The 21,572-nt window shown below is 44.0% G+C and overlaps 1 protein-coding gene across 4 annotated transcripts in view; it reads right to left on the reverse strand.

Moving 5' to 3' along the window:
* meis2a (Meis homeobox 2a) overlaps positions 1 to 21,061 on the reverse strand; it is an 81,792-nt gene extending 60,731 nt beyond the window's left edge. Inside the window, exons 1-7 of one of the 4 annotated variants that reach the window (XM_061249822.1) lie at positions 20,257 to 21,061; positions 19,513 to 19,745; positions 18,558 to 18,699; positions 18,122 to 18,172; positions 17,468 to 17,518; positions 16,687 to 16,836; positions 8,742 to 8,856 (exon numbers count right to left, since the gene is read on the reverse strand). In XM_061249822.1, coding sequence (XP_061105806.1) covers positions 8,742 to 8,856; positions 16,687 to 16,836; positions 17,468 to 17,518; positions 18,122 to 18,172; positions 18,558 to 18,699; positions 19,513 to 19,745; positions 20,257 to 20,268 — 754 coding nt within the window. In that variant the 5' untranslated portion in view covers positions 20,269 to 21,061. The remainder of the gene's footprint in view (positions 1 to 8,741; positions 8,857 to 16,686; positions 16,837 to 17,467; positions 17,519 to 18,121; positions 18,173 to 18,557; positions 18,700 to 19,512; positions 19,746 to 20,256) is intronic. The other 3 variants (XM_061249830.1, XM_061249837.1, XM_061249845.1) reach the window with 3 other exon arrangements.
* Positions 21,062 to 21,572: the final 511 nt, after the last annotated feature.

Raw genomic sequence — 21,572 nt, forward strand, 5'->3', positions numbered from 1 at the left:
GAAGCGAGACCAGTACAGTCCTCCGCGCTTTGGTCCACTCTCTTGTTTTTCTCTTGTTATTTTTTCGCCTCGTTTTCCCCCCTCTTTGTTAATAGTTACAGAATTTGTTCTAATGCACATCGTGGCTGTCCTGCGGGCCAGGGCAGGGGTAAATCTGCTCACCCCCCCACCCCCCCCCACCTTCTCTGCATTCTTTCAGGGGTCGAAAGGTCAGCCTTCACAGATGTCTCCTGCAGACAGCCAGTTGTCTAAGGGCCGCATCTCAGGATGTAAGCATTCGAGCCTAACAATGCAACTCCTTCCCTCTCTTAGGGAATTTTTTTTGTTTTTTTTTTACAAAAGTCTCGGTTTATTTATTTATTTATTTATTTATTTACGCATTTATTTTTTTATTACTGCGGTTAAAAGCCACGTTAACCCAAAGTTTCTGGAGAATAAGTCCAGAAGATTCGCAGTTTGCGAGAACGGCCAAAAACGCATCTTTATTTTATTGGTCTGAAGCGCTCTTCGCTCTCCAAGCATTCCTCAATCGCTTTTCGACCTTTCTGCCGCAGTAGCTGCAAGCGCAAAATAAGCACTGTACTTCTACAGAAGGAAAGTCACAAGAAATACTCGAAATACTCGAGCACGGCGTAGCAGCATGCCAAACAAACAGCCTTAAAAAGACGACATTACGAGGCGGCCTAAGAACAAAGGCGGCGTGACTACACCGAGCGAAGCTGTTATCATTAAAGAAAGTCACGTTTCCACGTTTCAGGGCCACGCAGGAAGAGGGAAAACGGCTAAGTAGCTAAAAACAATAACGGCGACAACAAGGCCGATTAAAAACCTTTCCTCCCAAAAACCTAAAAATATTTCGGCAGGAGCGGTGTAATCTCGGTTCTGTTTTTTTTCCGTTTTTCTTCATCTCTTTTGAAATGGCGCCTACCCCACAAACAGCCCCTCTATTCTGAAATTGATAACCTTCTAAATGAATTATAGTAATGCATAATGAACATTTTTTCGCACCCCACGCCCTGGAGCCAGCGAGCGGAGAGCCTAGTTTGGCATGTTGTTTTGTTTTGTTGTGAATTACCCTTCCTTCTGAAACCGTGTTCACTGCTCCAGGCTGGTAAATAAGAAATTATCCTTGCTGACTAACCCTTGTAATACCTCCTTGGGGTAATTAGAAATTATTAGACGGTCGCCTACAATAACGAGAGCTAATGGTTCTAACGACTGTCAAGGCTTATCATTCCGTCTGAGTTTTCCCTCCTTGAAATGAAAAGAATAATTATTGCGTTTAGAAAAAATATAGGATGTGTGTAAAAAAAAAAAAAAACTACCAAAAAAACCAAAACAAGTGCAGCCATTACTGCCAAAACAAGCACAAGCTCGCTTTGAGACTCATTAGGGTGAACGTAACACGCGGCACTATCAGACGCTAAAACGTGCTTATCTCAAATGGTCCTCCCAAGATTTGCTTAAAACACGTATTTGTGAAAAGGGGGCAGAGAAGAATTAAAACAAAACGCGGTCTCACTATGTTCCGCCCACTCTGTGGAAATACCTGTAAGGTACGGCAACAGTATATAACCCAGACTCCATTTTCCAACCCCACCCACCCCAACCAGAACACACTGCTCGGCTATAAGATTACACTGAAATATGCGTTGTTTTTCTGAGGGGAGGTTAGCTAGGAGGTGCTGCTCGGGCGCAAAGGGGCAGAGAGGGGGATTAAAAAGCCAAAGGGAGAGAGAGGAGAAAAGAGCAAGGCCCATCAGACAAACACAAAGGCTACACGGAAACAGGGTGCCGGGGACGCGGGGTTAATGCCCAAATGAGCGCACCTTAAGCGCCAGTGGACGGGCGGCTGGGCCGGCTTTAGAGTCACCCTGCAGGTGTGCCTTTCAGAGCCGTGGCCTCTCTAACCTCCCGCCCAGCCCTAATGGGGACCCGCCAAAATAAGGGCCATTTCAAACCCTGCCTGTTGCAGCCCCTGGCAAATCCCCCTCTACTCACTGCTCTCTCTCTCCCCTTCAGTCACACTCTACCTCTCCTTCCCTCCAACCCTATCTCTCTCTCCCCTTCTCTCCTTTTCTTCCCTCACTTTCTTTATTCTACCCTCCTTTAACTTCCTCCCTCTGTTTCCCTACCTCCTTCTCTCTCTCAATGTCTCTCTCCCATTCACTCATTCTGTCTCTTTTCCCTCCAGCCCTCTCTTTCTCTCCCTTCTCTCTCCCTTCCTTTCTTTTTTCTCCCCTCTTTTTCCTTCATCCCTCTGTTTTTCCTACTTCTCTCCTTCCCTACCTCAATCTACCTGACTCTGTTTCTTTCTCACAAACGCACACTCTCATGCCCCACACACACCACCGTCTCTGTCAGTGACCAGGGCCTGGGATTAGCACTTCTGAGGGGTGACATTTTAGCTGACCTCACAGGCACCTTGCGAAAACAAGACCTGAAAATTCTTGTGGAAACGCGTCACTTTAAGGAACAGAGCATGCTTATCCTTATGAAAACACACAACTGCATTAGTGGATGCAACAAAGCCCCAGAGACCGGTGGTTGAAATCCCTTTTAGCTGCATTACATCAGTCCTCCATGTCGAACATCGCTACGCTACGAGCAATCCAGGAGGCTCCGGCATGCAACACAATATTTCAGCCTGCCAAGGAAAGCCAGAAAAAAGTCAACACACTCCAAGAGCCCAATCACCATCTCTTTCCTGTTCCCATATCTTTCTTTTCCTAATTACACCAAATGCACTCGGAGAGAAGCTCAAGTTCATCTGCACAAAAAAGTAAAAAAACTTTTCCTTAAAGCATTCCCTAATGACACATAGCATACATTCTCCGCAGCTGGCGTAAGAATAATTTGAGTAATTTTTTCCCTATGTCCAGCCGAACATTAGTTTGCACATTAGACTGACCCAGTTAATATGGCTTTCCTGCAGCAGTGCGTGGTGTAGGCCTGGCTACACTCACAACCTGTTCGTGATTACAGGCCAGAAGGACAGGCTACAAGCTGCCTGAGGAACATCTGAAAACCCCCAAAATAAAAGAAAGAAGAAACGGAGGGAGGAGGGAGGGGGGGAGAGCACTACAGTGCCGGGGAGGGAGGGAGGGGTCGCGAGGGATGACGTTAGGGAGTACTCTGGTTGACTCGCTAGCGAACGCAAGCGTTTAAGATACTTTTTTCCCCCTCTTTTGATGTGTTTTTTTTTATTCAAAGAATGGAGCCTGTTCCATAGCAAGGGAGCAAAAGAGAGAGAGAGGGAGAGAGAGACAGAGAGAGAGAAAGAGAGAGCTGATCATTCTGTTTAATCACCTTTTGGAAGCAAGCCAGATGGTCTGTGGCACTGAGAGAGTGAGAGAGAGAGAGTGGTAGAGAGAGAGAGAGAGAGAGAGAGAGAAAGTAGGAGTAGAGACAGAGGGAAAGAGAGACAGAAGAAGAGAGAGAGTGGGAGGGGAGACTGAAAGAAAGAGAGGAGAGAGAGAGAGAGAGAGAGAGAGAGAGGGATAGACGAACCTCAAAGCAAAACCCTCTGAAACGGCTTTGTACACTCAGGCGAGAGGCCCTTTCCCGTAAACGTCTCTGAATGCTGAATCCAGCAAGAATCTGCTCTCTGAGCAGTAAGGGATACATTTTAAAACTATGTGCATTAACTATACTTTTCCCCATAGATTCGCCACTTGGCATGAATAATTTACCCACTGTTATGCTAATGGGATTGTGAGTGTATCCCCTCAGTATTTTTTTTTTTTTCCTGAGCAACTATTCTCAGCTTTCAACAATCACCCTGCCCCTTATGAAAAAAAGCAGAGCGAACCAGAGCCAGTCCTCCCAGCAGCCTCCGAATACCTCTCCAGCACAGAGCAGAGAGGGTCACAATAACAGCTCGGCGAGAGTAAACATTTTAAACGCGGCAGCTATGTTTTAGGAGGAGCATGAGAAACACGCTGCAAAAACCCCAAACCGACGCATCGCTGGAGGAGGCCAGCGGCCTGGACATCTGTTGAGCCATTTTCTTCTTCTTCTGTGGTGGTGGTGGTGGTGATGTCACCGGGAGCTAGGCATGTAGCTATACGCTATACAGCGAAAAGCCTCACACGCAATGTACACCAGGACAGCATGTTAACAACGCGAGGGCTCTTAATTCATTGTTAATGCGACCATTGCGGCATTTAAGCACTTTTGTAAGCAATCGCAGGGCCGGGCTCCTCTTTCTGCCCGGCTGCCGTGCCCTCCGTGTAGGGACAGATAACCCCGGTGTTTCCGTGGAGATGCGGCGGGCCCGCGGCTGACCCCCTCTGCGTTGCCGTGGCGGCGTGGCGTGCCGGGGTAGCGCACTGTGTAAAAATTATCAGCCCTCCAACAGCTGGGAGTGACGGCCGTGAAACAGCAGGGACCGCGGCTGGTTTATTGTTTATCTTTTGTTTATGAGGCCGTATTCAGCTTTAATTACCACTCTAAATTAAACTCTAACAGGCGCCGAGAGACAGCCAACACCCACCCCCCTTCCACCTCCTCTGCCACATACAAACACACACACCTCTGCCTGGTTTATCCTGGTGGGGCTGGGAGCTAGACCTCAATGTTCTGTTCTGGGGAGCCTGCAAACACCTCACTGTTCTTCACTCCATATTTCAACAAGACTTCCATATTCTGTTCTGTAGCTCCTGCAAACGCCTCACTGTTATTCCATATTCCAACAAGACTTCCATATTCTGTTCTGTAGATCCCGCAAACGCCTCACTGTTATTCCATATTCCAATAACACTTCCATATTCTGGTCTAGAAACACCTCACTGTTTTTCCTCCTGCCTTTTTGGGTGGTGTTCAAGCACTGCACTGGTGGAGCCACTGCAGTTCTGAGCCATACATGCGCAGAAACCGCCATAATCAACAACGATTCGGCTGCAGGATTCTGGGTTCGCTGTGAGCTTTTTTACCCCCCAACCAGGAACGAGACCCCCCTGGAGCGGTCCACCAGCACAGCGGCACTGCCAAGCGGAGGCCCGGTCCGAGGAGGGGGGAGAGAGGGAGAGAAGGTGCTTTAAAAGCACACACAGCACCAGAGCCAGTTGACTCAGGGCTGTTCAGCTCACCCTCCCTGGGAATTCTCAGCCTCCACAGAGCATGGCTTGCTCAATTGCTGTGAAAATGTACAAAATGATTTTTTTTTTTGGTCTTTTTGTAAGAAAGCAGGAATCGTATGGAAAGGCCTTTTTACTCACCACTCAAGATGTCAACATCGATTTGGGTTTCATGCATAGCTAATAATTTCAGCCGCAGACTGGGGCTTTTCTACACAGAGACTCCCAGCCCTGCCTCTGCCTAGGTGGAAGTCGTAGACGCTGCAGACCTTTGTAGAGCCCAAAGAATCAATATCGCTTCCAGGGGCTCAGTTCCAGGCAGGTGTTTATGACAAAATATGACACCTTCAAATGATTTTAACAATTAATGGGGGAGCCAATGACAGGTTTTTTTAATTAAAGGCAATGCCCTTCTCCCAGTAAAAGGTGAGCAGTCGTGCTCCTGTGATAATGTGAGGGTCCTTTGGGCTTACAAAAACACGTTTCACAGAAAAATGTTCTGGAAACATGTAGAGTGACCAGACACGCTTGCTACATGTTCCTGCTCGTACAAAGCAAGCTCACCAAAGATCCCTTATGTTTAGTTAGCCTGAAACTAGATAGACATGCTTGAGTCTGTTTATATGCCGAACTTGCCCCAAAGGTGATAATTCATAATTCCTTTACAAAGAACTTCTTATGTGTGAAAATCTCCACATGCCAAAGGCATGCGTCATCTTATCTTGCTACTCGTCAATAATTCATTCCTAAAAAGGAGATATTTTGTCACCGGTTAAATTATTTCTTGGCTGAAATACACACGGGCTAAGATACAAATTCTAGATTGTAAATGCGCGTTTTCCTCGCAGAACGTATGTAAAGACCGGCGTGGGCCTGCCGGGCTACACCGCTACGGCTGCTAATGTGAACCATACTCTCCGAGCGATGACTTCATTAGAGGGAGATGAAAACAACAGAAAACGAAGCTCGCCGTTGCGACTACTTAGCGATCGTTTGAGAGCTCCTCCGCAGACGTTATGTAATCAGACACACTTTAGCCGTCCGCGAAAAAGTGCAAAGGAAACGCCGGGCCCAAAGGGCTGCCCAGACATTTGTTTGAAGGAAATGGTTTGATTTTGGAGCTGAACACACCTTCGAAAACGCACTGCAACGGCAGAATTTACCACCCCCCCCCCCCTCTTTTTTTTTCTGGCTGATAAAATCCAGGGGCGAGAGCTGCTCTTCTGTTTCCTCTCCTCTCTGTGTCTCTCCCTTTTTCGAGCAGGAAGGGGCCCTGAACACAAAGTCTCTGCCCCCTCTCTGGCAACGAGCAGGGCTCCTGAGAACCCGCTCGTCAAAACGGGGGGATTTTGGGAAAGGGGGGGGTGGGGGGGGATGTTGCGGGCGGTGGGGTGGGGTGGGGGGGTCGGAGGGAGGGGTGCGCGCAGGGATCACAGGCAGGGCCCGGGTCCCAGCGTGGAGTCACTGGCGGCACAGCCAGGGCGGAGCGGGGAGTCAGAAACGCTTCAAGCGTTAACGTAATTGCAAGAATGTGAAAAATGAAGTGGCCGAGCTCCCGAGCAGAGGGAAAGGTCAGAGCGCGCCTCGCACAAAACAACTGGCCAGCCACGGCCTCATTAGGCCGCTCAATCAGCCCGCCTGCCTTTGTCTGCCCAAGATGTTTTCCACCGCCGGCCGGCCTGTTGTTAAAGTTAGCGTTAGCCCCGCCGGCGCGGTTCCGGGCGGGTCCGGCTCGGTACCGGGCGTGCGGGGCGAACGCCGCTGCGCTGTGCAGTCACCGTCCTGGGCCGTATTGATCAGCGGTTACTGGATCCGGTGCAGAGGAGAGTCGATAAGTGCTCTGTGGATTACAGGTCACTTGTACTTATGTGTGTAAGATAATCAATAGGCAGTGCATTTCTTTCTCTGCCTCTCCCACTCTCTCTCTCTCTCTCTCTCTCTCCCTCCCTCCCGCCTCTTTCTCCCCCCCATCAGCTGAATTTGCAGAGATGACAAAAGGAGAAAAAGAGCTGATGAACAAACCCCCCGTACAATAATCCATTAATATACGTCTACCCCGATTCGTCATTAGCAATATAAATCTGGACGTATGAAAATGTGTAAAAATATCAAACATGTTTTGTGGCTTTGGCTGACTCCCCTACGGTAAATGACCCAGAGTATTCATTTTAAAGCCGGGTTTTATAGCTTCTCTACACCTTGCCAAGCACAGAGGAGGGGCCAGCGACCGGCCTGCAGTTTCTAATTCGCGGTGTGCCTCGTGGACCTATATCACAGCCACTTAAGGCCTCTGTCACACAGAAGGGATGTGGCTGATGGAACCAGACTTGACATGAACGAACCACAAGGCTGGACCAGGTTTACATACAGCGCAGAGAGTGTGGGTTTGTGGTCAGTAGCAGTTTTAAAAGAACCACACAAACCCACAGACATTTGGAGGCACTACAATTACACGTTCTCCCTGCAGGGGCTACATCAATAGGTTTGATTGCATATTGGCAAAATGATAGTGGAGATTGAACGTGGCAACGCGCCGGCCTGTTGTGTGACTTCCTGCCAGAGGTACTCTTGGGTGCCGCGTGATGAAATTTCCTGCAAACCCCCCGATGCGTTTGAGTCCTCGACGCGAACGGAAGAGGGGGATCCGGAGGCTACCTTTTCAAGTGTCATATACACAACCATCCAAAATAACAAAACTGCTAAAAAACCAAACAGAAAAGGCCTGACAGGAACTCTCCTTCAGTAGCTCTGGGAATGTCTTCAGTTATGAAATGTCAATTTGCATCAGAGGAAAAAAAAACCCTTAGTAAAGAATAACAAACACCATAAAAAGCTAATTTCTGCTTGTTCCTGTTTTATCGTCAGTGCATTAAGCAAGCTGAAAATTAAAGGCATCCAGTTGTTCGGTGTAATTAGCCTGGAAGCACAGCCAAAGACACACAACAGAAAGGGCTGTTTTTTATAACAAAGAAATTGCGTTAAAGCATTCAATAAAGCTTATAATTTACAATCCTTTTCATGTTCATAATACTTTTATACTTCGTGGCTGTGGCATTATTAGCAAGTGGTATTCTCTGGTTTTTAGAACAGCAGTAGTAAAGTATATATAATGCATATTTGCTTTCGAGCAGTCTGAATCCTGGTAAAAACACAAGCCCCTGTGAACTGTAATTACCTCCATAGAGCTAGCAGAGTTAATATGTTTTAAACGCTAGTGAGAGCTGGCAGAAAAATCAAATTAATTACAAGCTTTTCTACACGCTCTATTCAGCTCAACCCCACATAGCTTTGGTTTATAACCCATAAGAAGACCAACTGTACATACAGCCTATATGTGTACACAAAAACAATCTCAGTGAAGTTGGACTTTTTTCCAAAAGGGCCGATAGTTTGCCCTCAACATTGTTAAATTCACCCGGTCAGCACAGTAGCGACATTCCACGTATCCTACCTGCAAGAGGGGCGCCGAGTTGCAGTGTGAGGGTGTTTGATTTTCGACAAGGGGATCGGATATCGGACACTAAAGTGTTAACGCAAATTGCTTCGGAGGGTCAGCTGAGACACAAGCCCGGCTGAGTACAATATGAAAGGAGTGTTTTCCTGTGTGAGGGTGTGTTGGGTACATGGGGGGGTGTGGAGCGGGGTGGGGGGGGGGTCCCTCACCTTGTTCGCTGCTGTTGTCCCCGCTTTGTGAGGCGTGACCTCCGCTGGAGGGTCCGGGCGTGCCGGCCGAGTGTGTGGAAGTGGCGTCATCGTGGTCTCTCCAGGACGCTGGGTTCTGGGGTCGAAGAAAAGCAGGAACGAGGGTAGGGGAAAGAGAGAGAGAGAGAGAGAGGGAGAGGGAGAGAGGCCACATGAGCAAGCTGGTAATGCGATAGCGACATCTGAGAGACACTGCAATCTTCCAGGACCTTCGGGAACTCCCGCTTCTTAGTCTGCACAACAGGGCAGGAGCGAGTTCAATTCTCCGTGCTACTCTCAACGGGGAATTCACCTCCACTGCTGCAGTCAAGCCGACTGAATGCACCATAAGCCTCCGATAAATACAATAGAACAAGAAGCATTAAACACACAGTTCACTGACTGCACGGTAGTTTAATATCTAATCATTTCGATGATGAATAATATCATAACAGCGTGACCGTAACAATAGCTGGTGTACAGGAAAAATTCAACATATTTTTATGCTACACCCAGTGATCTAAGATACTTAAATCAACAAAGATAGTTTAAAACACACAAGTGCAGAAGAACATGAGGCTAGTTTGTAGCATAGCTAATTAAGACTTCCCTGAAGAATATGAAATAAGAATATAACACACACCACTGCCATTGATTATTACAATATCCTGAAAAGATTAAAGCAGGATAGCAATTCTCTATCTAATTTAGCAACAAAAAAATCCACAAGCCCACACACATGCACGCACAGGCACATGCACTCACACACACACACACACACATGCACACAGGCAAAAGCACTCAAACACACCGCTGTTTTATTCCTACAATGAAGGCTGGCTTCTCGAGCCCTGAGAAGTGTGTAAAAGTGGAGTTTGCAGCTTGACAGTCACTCTGTAATAGACTTGCTGTGCCCAGTCCTCCTCCCCCTTTCCTGGTCAGTTGCAGTGCCCTGCTGGTGCAAGCCAGGGACAGGATTTCTACTGTACAGGAAAGGCTTTATCAGCACCACATGAAGGCAGGCAAGAGGTGGAATTTCCTCTGCCAGTAAGCCAGAGACGACACGCCGACCGCGTCACCCCACCCCCGATGACCCCCCTCCCGAGAACCACAACTCAGCTCCGACATGTCACCTGCACGTGATGACAAAATGTTAGGGGCTAGTCATGCCCCGTCTGGGCCTGGGGAGACCGGCCCCTTGAAAAGGGCCCAAGCCAAACAAACACAGGCCCGAAACAGGGCTTCCCACAAACCTCAGCCAGCTCTCTCTCTCCCTCTCTCTCCCTCGCCCTCTCTCACTCTCTCTCTCTCCCACTCACTCTCTTGCTCGCTCTCTCGTTCGAAATAAATTTTAAAAAAACGAGAAAAAAAAAAAAAAAAACGCATACACCACAAAATATTCCAGAAAAGGAGTTACCATTGTGTCTAGGCCCAAGTACGTCCCTGCTGAACTGCTGAATGAGTTATGTCGAATTTGACCGCTGACTGGGAAGTGCGCTGCCCTGACAGAGGACGGGGCGAACGGAGAGGAGGGAGGAGGCTCAAACGCGGCCGTTTCCCCTGGCGCCTGGTCGTTTGTGCCGCCCGTGCTCCCGCGAGCGCCCCTTTTTATCTGGAAGTTAGGAAAGCACTCAAATAGCTTCGAGCCGAAGGCGGCCAGCAGACACAGGCCCTTCACCCACACCGCGGCCTCTTAGCGTCAGCTGTTCGCCGGATGGCAATCAGATAAAGGGCTCAGAGAATTAGGAGAAAAAGAGCTGAAACAATGGCCCCGCATGAATTTAGCCCTCGGATGACAGGCCAGACCCTTCCCTCTTTAGAAAGCAGCACAACTGCGACGCGGTCACCTAGGCCACAGCTGACGGAGAGGAAAGAGAGGCTTGCCTGGCTTCATTTCATAACGCGGCACAGGACAACCTCGCACTGATTAAGCGCAAAACTCTTCCTTTACGTTTCCTTCAGGTTCCACTGTCGCGAAGCTGGGAGGATAGGCGAATCGAAATGTTGCTAAAAAAAACAACACAAGGCTTGCAATGTATGTAGGCCAAGCCAGGCTTGCTCTGGAAATGCACTGTTGTTGTTCTAAGGGAAGAAAATGACCGGGTCCCACTTCCTGGAGCTGAAACACCCACGGCAGGCCTGAGCTTTCCTAAACTTCCCCGCGCCACTGCAAACACACTGGGGCCAACACAAATTGCGAGGCACCAGGCCCAACTTCAGGACGCCAAACTGCAGCAGGAGCCCGACAGCAGAATATCCTGGGTCATTCCCTTAGCAATATCTAGGTGGACGATTGCGGGGGTTTTTTTTCCCTCAGTGATTTTTGTTTTCTCAATATGAACACACGTACTACAGTTACGGCCCCTGCGTTCGCCCAGATATTATCCAGAACCTTTTTCTCTCCCGTGACATCACGACAAACAGTATGACACAAGCGCTAACTTTCCTCACTCCGCAAGGTGACAAAAGCAACAGCCTCGGCCTGCGATGAATAATTCAGTGCTGCTCCCATTGCTCGGCCAGCACTGGGCCCGCGCCCCACAAAACAGACGTCAGGATCCCCCAGAGTCCCTTAAAGTTCAGACAAGTCGTAAAACCACGTTACCCAGCAGCCCCTCGCCGCTCCGGCCGAGAAGGCCGAGGAACCGGAGCGCGCGCATGCGACTATTCCCCGCAGCCCGGATAATTAGGAGCCAAATATGCTTCTCTCTGTGCTCTTCCTTAATTGTGTTAAAGAGCACTGTTACCGAGAGTAGAGGCTCTGCAGCAAACAGCGGGTGTAGCACAATAGGAGTAGATGGGGAAACAGAGAGAAAGCGCCGGGTCTCCAGGGGCAGGCTTTTCTATTTGCTGGGTTACAGGCTCACAGCTGATAATGCAAGTTGTAATTAATATAAAAGCAGGAGACAATATGGGGAGAGCTTGTAGCGCGGAGGCCACTAGAGAACGGCTCGCCGTCACTATCCAGCCTTTCTCATTTACACGCACCGCCTCGCCATCAAAACACAATTTCGCCGCTGTTTCCACATCCCTTGGAATTTCAAATAAAATTGATTTAGAGCCATCATTGAATTTTGTTTAAATTCCCAGGAAATGGCTGAGAAGAAGCCGGGGTCTCTTGTTGAACGACGGGGAAACCCGACGTGTCTCCGTATAGGGATATACTAGTGTGATCCCGTGCAGGGAGGTGCAGAAGTACAGTAGGTAGAAGATTACTACACCGCTGTGTACTGCTGAATGCAATTGTAGGGCAGTCTCAACAGCGTACATATTCCATACTGCTGACATGCAAGAAACACGCTAGACCATAAATCTTCGCAGGGTGACATTTCAAGATGCATCTCTCTACACTGCGGCTCCTGAGACGTTCCTCACACATTTTTGTATAATCCGAAGAGTAATTACACAGCAGCTCCACAATGATGCTTAAGTGAAGGTTACTTTTCAACAACAACCTATTTACAACACCATAAATTATCAAGTACCCCAAAGACACAGATAAAGCATCTGATCATTAATTTGAATTATTTCATAACACACATGTATATGCGCAGGTACACTACGCTAGGCTGAAACGATCTTTTCAGTTTGACAAATCAACTTAACATTCTCTCAGAGAAGCAGACATTATATATACTATTATATTAATGGCATTTATGTAAACAACAAATGTCCAACGTGAAATCTAATTGCTCTACAACATTTACAAATAATGTTGTTGTTTTTTTCATGCCAGAGGAATGTAAAAAAAACACATAGATTTATGAGATTCTAAAGTTTTTATTAAACATTGCACCAAGCAGAATAATTGCCTCTTTAGTTTTGATCCCAACCTCACAGCTCAATGACATTGAAAAAGCGCTGTTTTATTATTTTATTTGTAATAATGACTTTACACTCAGGCACATTAATATTGATCTATTTTGCACTTGGCAGTGCCATTGATGGTATGCTGCTAAAAAGCAGAGCAACAAGTCTGTAGCCTCTCGTCTCTAGACTCTAGACTCCAGCCTCTAGACTCGAGTCTCGAGTCTAGTCTCTGGACTCCAGTCACTCCACCACTGGTCATTGGGGGGTGTGACAGCCAGCCCGGCCATTTTAATGCAAATGAAATAGGATATGTAAAACTACACTGCGACATCACATGAAAAACTGTTAGGAGCTGTAAAATGCATTGTGTGACACAACTGTTTCGATGAGTCCAAACTAAGTTAGACAGCAGGACCTGCTCGGTGAAGAACACAACCGGGGCAGAAATGACTTGGTTCAGCGCAGCTAGATAGCATGAGGAAAGCTGTACTTCTATGCAAGCTAGGTAAAATATTTGATCATGGAACAGGTGATAATCAAACTATGGAAAAATAGGTCACAGAGAATTTAAGACTAGATAAATTTTAAGTTTTAAAGAAATTGCATATTATTACATAAAATTATTATATGGCTTTGGCTGGTAAAATCCCGAAATGAAAGATAAATAGATGTCTTCACTGACATAGTGCATGGCTTGATAACCTACAGTACATGTAACTTTTGCAACTGCTACAACCATTGGCCTGCTCCTGGGAAAAATAATTGAGTGTGACTAATGAACAAACAACAAAATATTTTTTTTCTAATTTGCACCTTTGGAGAAATCATGAAAACAAGGATTTCAATAGTGTGTAAGTGTGAATGTGTTTTATGTGTGTGTGTGTGTGTGTGTGTGTGCGCGCGCGTGTGTGTGCCGGCCTATGTTAGAAGAAAGCACTTACAGCTAATATGCATTTTACTTGATGAAAAATTCCCTTACAATAGTGAGAGTGTGGGCACAAAGACATATTCATTAGTTTGAAGTATCATTAATTCCACTCCCCATCTTAATTAGGTGTAGCACAGGGAAGACTACGATTTCATTCGAATAACTAAGAGATAGGCATCGATCAGCAACAAAACTGATCATTAGAGAGATCCAGCCATATGTCATTTCACTTTTCATGTCGACCATATTACATTATTTCTCTTTTTTACAAGCAGTGGGGTAAGGGAGGAGGTTAAGCATAGTAAGAGGAAGCAAATGTAAAAAATAAAAAAAACACAAAAAAACAACAACAACTGCGTAACAAAGGCCCTGTCTCCATTGACAATGTGATAATCCAATCAGTTCAAAGACAATGCAGCATTCAAGTGTAAATAAAACAGTGCTTATTAGGGCCTACCATCAGGTAGAAGTGGAAAAAAAAGAGAGAAAAAAACACAACGGGCTGTCTCCTTCGTTGTGAGGAGCCTCATCATCACTACCGAACCAACTTTCACCAAATGAGATGTAGCCCTGGGCTATATATTAAAAATGCATATCAAAGCAAAGAAAAATGGACGTGAGAGATTCTAACTAAATAAATTAGCATATCTAACTATCAAATTGCCTTTCCCTCTCTGACTAAAAGAGAAGATCGTAATGAATAATAAAATAGAGTGGAATAAAAAATGAAATAAAACAAAAAAAAAAAAGCTGCAACTTCAAGCTCGCCATCAACCATTGCATTGCCTACACGGCTCACAATGTTATGCTCATTGAAATATTCCAAACACGTCAACTTTCAATTTTTCACAGGCAACTACCTCAGACCTTTACTTACTGATATGGAAATGTATGTTTCTTTTTGATCTGAGAGTCATATCCATGCATCACAATATTTTATAGTCTAATTATGTCCTAAATGTGAACGCATGCGCGTAGTCTCTCAGATGAGATAGTTATCCTCCCATTCTCCATGCTAGAGCACTTGAGATACTAAACTAAGTCACTGCAGCTTATCTCTAATATTGCCATTTTCTGCCTTTATTATTAATATTGAAATGTATTTTACAATCAGCAATCTCATACATAAAATAATGTTAAAATTAGACAGAATACACATAACCTTTCTTCAATTTTACTATAGAAAATACCCTGAACAAACAACTTATATTATAATACAAAAATGTATTTACATCTCCTAATTTACAGATAATATAATTTTTATTTTTACATACATGACCATGACAGTATACTACATATCATAAGCTATGAATTGCATTCATATTCACTGTAAAATGAAAACATATTTTAAACTATAATGTAGAGAGCTTCAGATTTCTGAAGATTGCTGAAGAAATAGAGCAGACCCATAATGCTCATAACTGCCACCAAAAGGACACAACCCGCTCTAAACTAAAACTAGTGAAGTGTTTAACGGGAGTGCAGGGAAACAGGCTTGTCGTGCACTCCCAAGGTTTGCGTGCATTGCCATTCCTTTCCGTTTATTGCATTCTTCATTTTCAATTGATCAAAATAATACTTATAACAGGGACCTAGCGACAGTGTCAAGGTCTGCACATTGCGAGGGAAGACTGAAAATTGGCTTGAGCATCAGCCATCTGCCACGAAACTAAACAGGCTAGTTTATCTAATCTCTTCAGTATAAACAACACCATGCCTCGTTTCTGCACTTATACTTGAAACAAGCTTCACAACGGCGAGCTGTGGTTCGCTGTTAAACGCACAGCGCGATTCGACATTAATTCCAAAAAAATGTATCAGCCTTTACTGTGCACTTGGAGTAACTCCATAAACACGACAGACCGTGGAAGTGAATCCGCCGCTTTTACAGCTAGACCCAACAGATGCAGCGGAGTGACTTTGCATAACACTTAAATCTACTTTAATTCCTAATGCTCTTGAGCTCGTGTTGCTGGTTTATATTAACCCGTCATTGTGTTGCGATGTGCGCTCCTCGGTCTCACCAAAATAGTCATCTTGCACCTTTCTCAAGTATTAGTCCGTAATAAAAACCTATAAACCCAGTGTATTAACAAACCATTACTATCACAACTGTTTTAGTGAGACGTTTATTGTACAAAATGCCGTGTGGGCCCTAGACCTATTTCCTAAAGTAAAAGCACTGTACTTGAGGTTGCCTGCAGATAATTGTATTCAACATTAGAGAGGCCGGAGGCCTTGAAACGAGTGCAGTGGGAAAGAGACAACGGCATAACCACTCAACGTTCAATAAGAAACAATTAAGCATATTAACGTCAACAACAAGCAGCGTCCTTTCCATAGTGTCAAACCATCAATTCGACCTGATACATTATGAACTTGACAATGGTGAACGGTAAGGTCCATCTAAAGCCCACTTTCACCTCTCTCATAGTCTAAACCCTCAGCTTTAAATTAGCTTACGCATTCACGGTGTTTTTCGTCCAACCCCTCTTTACTTTTCGTTTCACTCTGTTCATTTTAACGCGAATACACTGGATCTTTCAGCGGAATTGTAAGGCAGCGTTCCATAAAAAGGCTTCGAGAGTTGTAATCGCCCGTAGACTTTGTAACTAATATCAGTCCTACCTTTACATTTTTGTACAGCCATAATAAAGAACATTCATATGTCATGATACGCAATTGTCAATTATAAGCGATTCAACGCTGTCGTCTGCTCTTTAAAATTATATGCACAACCTTAACAATATAAAGTTCATAACTCGCACCTTGTTCTCTGCGTATAACGACTGGTTACCATTTCCACTTGTCTACAAGTCAAATTAATTAATTAAACCATACATCTAAGGCGCTGAAATAACTCATAGTCAAGTCCTAGATTAACATTTCACTTAATGACTTTTCGAACGTGTAATATAAAAAGGATTGATACAGTTAATTAGCATCCTGACATCAAGATTAGTTATCTGTCTGGTCAAACCAAAATCACCAAATGCACAATAATGAAAATGCACTGAGATGGAAACACACAGTGGGCAACTGTACACAGCATAAACATTATTCATTCTAAAACACAGCACTGACAATGGCTTTGTCTGTTAGAACAACGCCACTAACCCGTATTCCAGCAATATAGCTCACAAAAAGAACTAGGCCTACGACTTACAATAATAAACCCAAGCTACTTACATGATCGGCTAGGTTGGTTGAAGATCCTGAGAGCTCCTCGTGGTCCGACTTTGAGCTGCCATCCCGTTCGTCAATAACTAGATCAATTGGCATTTTCCCTTTCAAACAACTAATGTACCGGTGGCAAAAGTTGTCGCAGAGCTCGTGCACCTAAAAACAAAGAATACCTTTTTTCAAGATGGGAAGGCTGGGCGGCCAGTCCAATAATAACTACAATTAAGGGGCATAATCGACGAAGTCGCGGAAACAATAGTGAAATTGTTGCAGCGATTATTATTCTCTTGAGACTGAAGCAACAAGTTGCCGTCGGGAAAAAAAATAAACACTAAGCGAAAACTGGTTATATAATGACAAAATAAAAGTACATTTCCAGATGATACATCATAACCCAATTTTGTATCGCATTGGCTAATACAGTCAAATAACAACAGGCTACAATTATTCATGTAGGTGCCATTAGTCAGTGTAGTTACAAAGGGCAGAAATAAAACAATAGTCTAATCTTGCTGTCAAAGTTTACATGGAGGTTATGTCACAGTATTGTGGGTTTCAAGTAGCCTATATTATGGGTCATTTAGAACGACAGACTATGCTCTGATTAGCCCATTTGAATAAGTTAACTGTGGTTAGTTTAACCGGATATTAGGCAAAGGCGACACAGATGTGAGTTCAAAACTTCAGAAACCCCAAGAGATAATGTAAAGGCGTTAGTCGATAATCTAAAACAAAAACATGCATATTTTACTAATGGAAATATTTTATATAATAAGTTTGAATTTACCTTTTCTAATTCCAAAAGGTGAAATCGTAATACTTGTATGGCTTGAATCATCTGCAAAAAGAGGAAAAGTATGAATTAGACGTGTACTCAATATTTGACAAATATATGAACCTAAATTATGATGTCAAGTCACCAAATGAGGAAATGACACATAATTATCTCTGCGGCTTTGTAGGTTTTTACAGACAAACCGTGATTTTAATATTTGTTTATGAAATTGATGCTTGGGATAAAGTGTGATGAACACACTGGCATAAGTAACAATGCTCATATCACCAAAATATAATACCAGTAAACAGCAGTGGCGTGTAAATAGGGCGATAGTATTGTAAGCAAAATCTTTTAGTAGCCCACTAGCAAATGAATAGTTCTGAAAGGAGTCAGCGTTTTGCCTAATCAGTGACTTCCTTCACGGCCTCCTATGGTCGGGTAACGCTTTGCCACCGGAGTCCCCTCAGAGTTTCCCCTTGTAACACTTCAAAGAACGCTACGAAACATTTGTGTTGCTCTTTCTAATCAAAACCCAGCGTATTTACATTGCAATGTGGGGAACCAAAGTGTAGGAGTCAAACACAAAACAAGTTAGGCTACATTCAAGGGTGCCGCCATACCACATGAAAATGAATGTAGAAAGGGAGCCCATGCATCGCTTACCAAATTATCCAACTCTGGATTTGAAGAAAATAAAGGTTTTTCTGCTCGCACCTAAAACAATAACACAAACGATATTACGTCGCTGTTTTTGTGTCATATTTTGCATTGGTTCATAACTTTCTATAGTTCACTCAATAAAAAATAACTTCGTATAAGTAAAAAAAATAACTGAAAGGATGATATCATCCTACTATATAAATGTTATATATAAATAACATTTTAGTAGATTTGCGCAGCAATGACTGCTGCAAGTTGTCAAGAAAAAGTATGAACAACGTCGCCTACTATTATGTTTTTAAAAACTTTCACTATCCAAAAGCAGACTACCAAAAAAAAAAAAAGTGTAACAAATGCAGTCCACCACAACAATAGGCAGTCATCTTATAGATATAACGACAATAGACACGTTGTGGAAGAGGTTGATTTTTAAATTAACCTGTTTGGCAAAGACTGCGATGTCCTCGTTGAAGGAGTCGGAGGAACAGACATCCCCGCCTGCTACCCCGGGCTCCCTGGGTGTGCACGTAGCCAGCTCGCACTTCTCAAAAACCAGAGCGAGCAAGGGGAATAACGGGTGACTGCAACAGGGAAACACAACTTGAGCACTGACTCCTGAGCTCTATAGAATTGTGTAAATAAACACAATGTACAAGATAGTTTCCCCTACTTCAAGACAATTACACCAAGTCTTTTAGAGGAAGTTTATTGTTAAAGATATTTTAGTACAACCGTCCCGATCAAAATGAGATGAGTTCTGTTCCAATTCAGTGGTAAACGTACAATTATAGCCTATTTCAAAATTCACGTAATGAATTAAATAAAAAATAATGTGTGCGTTACTTAACACTTATATCGGCTAGCGGTGTACGATATGGCTCTACATTGTTGTATTATTTTTTTCATCAACGCAATTTGTAAATATAATAACAGCCTTTTTATTGTGTCCTGATCTTGCTACTAATTTCATTACCAGATTTACTTAGGTATATGCAAAACATGGAAGTAAAGGTCACCAAAAAAACCACAATGTGTCAATAATGCTTAGGCTATTTGTTTACGTGTGTGCGTTACAATATATATTGACAGTTTAGCCTACTTGTGGTTTCTGTAAATGCAGCCTATAACTGTATGTGCTTCCCACGATATCACGTAAACGTTTTGTTTAAAATGAAAAACAACAAAAATTGACATGCGACACTTAGCCTATTCACTAAGCGGCATGTGTAAAATGTGATTACTTAAAATAAACTTTATCGTTTGTTTTTTCCTGAAAGTTTAACATTAAATGAACATTGGAAATAATTGTTAAATGGAAGTTTATTGTTGTTTTAAAAACCCCTGGAAAATACTTTGAGTGACCAATATAAGCGTAAGAAGTATTGTCCACCTACCCATAAATTTGATCTTTATCCCTCTTTAAAACGTCGTTGACTGCGGAGCCCATGCTGGTGGGCATTACGTTGGGATGGGGTGCATGAGCACCGTAGTGCTGGCTGGCGTGGAGCGGCGGTCCATGATTCAAGTGATGCACTTGGGGAAGCGGTCGAGGGGCATGCGGGTCTCCGTACATAGACGCTGGAACCCCCACTCCGTCCATTCCACCGTAATGGGCCAGCTCATCGTACTGGAAAGAAAGGGAGAGAAGTGAGAGGCAGTAGCCTACAGAGAAAAAATAAATGAACACTTTTTACAAAGAATTACGTTATCTGACTAAAATAACCACTGCAAAACGAAAGACTGACTAGACCAGGAAAGAAACTGCAGTCTTGTTGAGCTGGAGGAAGTATCGGTTTAAAAGATCATAATTTGTGTTTTCCTCCAACGTAAACGCGCAAATAAGTTTGAAATTACCAAAAACATCATAAACTGCAGTCTCCCCACGAGCGGGTTACTTTTGTAAAACCACGAAATATCCTGGAGGAGTCCCTTTAAAACAGCTCCGATAATGTTGCGGTGATCGCCGGCTAACTAGAGAAATACACGAAGGCTGAAGAGTTAAGGTACTGTAAAATGTCAAATAACACGACTTAGGAATGAATATTTTGTATATTAGCCACCGTCAGCAGAAGAGAGCAACACAAGAGGCCCTCCTATAGTGGATTTGTATAGGTAAGTGTTGGAGATTTAAAACCTACCCTTTGTGCCATCAGGCTGCGCTCCAATAAACTCCTGGATGTGTCGTATATTTAATATCCCAGTCCGGTTAGAAAGTGATTTAGTGGTAAGATTCCTTTTTCAACCAACTTAGTGAATTCTCCTATTCTCCAGTGTGGTTCAGAACAAGCAGAAGCATCAGGAGGAGTTTTGCAATTTTTCTTGTTTTCCTCTTTCCCCCAAAAAAAGAAAAAAATTGTCAAGCACCAAACTGAAGGTTACAATCGGCCCATCAACAACCTGCATGTAACTAAACTGTCGTGTCTCATGGCTTTTTGCCACTCCAGCTGTCAATCAAAGCCAGGGGTTGTCAAGGTAATGAATGAATGATGGTTGGTGATGATGTTCAAGAGAGGATGAATCTTTTTAGCCCGTTTTCTTCCAACAACTCCGTGTCTCCTTTATGCCTTTGGATCGCTATCTTGTTTTATTATTACTGTAAAAAGAAAAAGCGATAGAAATTAAGAGATTGCAATTCAGATCTTTCCTTTCCCCCGTAGGTATTTCGTCTTTCTCGCGGTCTGAGATGAGTGAGTGTCAGCGAGTGTTGGCAGGTTGGCTGCTAGCTTGCTTATAGAACAGAGTCAGTTTGCAGCGCTGATCGGCGGGAGAATGAAATGACGGAACCCGGAAGTAGTGGTGGCCATAGCCAGTCCTGCAACAGCTATAGAAAGAGAGGAGAGACCAAAGCCTGTGATATGCAGAGTATGCACGAGGACTGCTTCAACTCCACACGGGGGGAGCCAAACAACACAGCATCGCCTCTCAACCAATTCTTCAGCGATAATAAGAATCAAACCTAGATCGGGAGAAAAAAGAAAAGGGATTGTGCATCTGAGACCCAGACAAGTTTTTTTCTGAAGTCTGAAATAACGAAATTCAGCTTCCAGTAACAATCTCAAGCCCACCCTTCCACTGGTAATAGTTGTGCATTTATTTCCCTCTCTTTCAGCACTTTATGTATTCATTATTTTACAACTCGGGCATATATCAAACTGAAACTATGTATCAGCTACGTTAAAAAACACAATAGCGTTCAAATTATACAATACAAAAATAATAATCTGATTTACAACTAGTGCTCATTTACGTTGTCTGAGGGATATTATCCTAAATTAAATAAACGAAAAAGCATTAAACAAGGTTATGTCCCTCTATCATCTGAAGCTTGCTACTTCCAGCTATATATAGAAATGAATTTCAAGGACAGTTTTAATTTAATTTATGAGGTTGAAGCTTGCTGGTAATCTTTGTTGTGGTCGCAAGCCTGTGTGCTCAAGAATTAACTCGCTAATGC

Source organism: Conger conger, chromosome 1, assembly GCF_963514075.1.
Source record: "Conger conger chromosome 1, fConCon1.1, whole genome shotgun sequence".
Taxonomy (NCBI): Eukaryota; Metazoa; Chordata; class Actinopteri; order Anguilliformes; family Congridae; genus Conger; species Conger conger.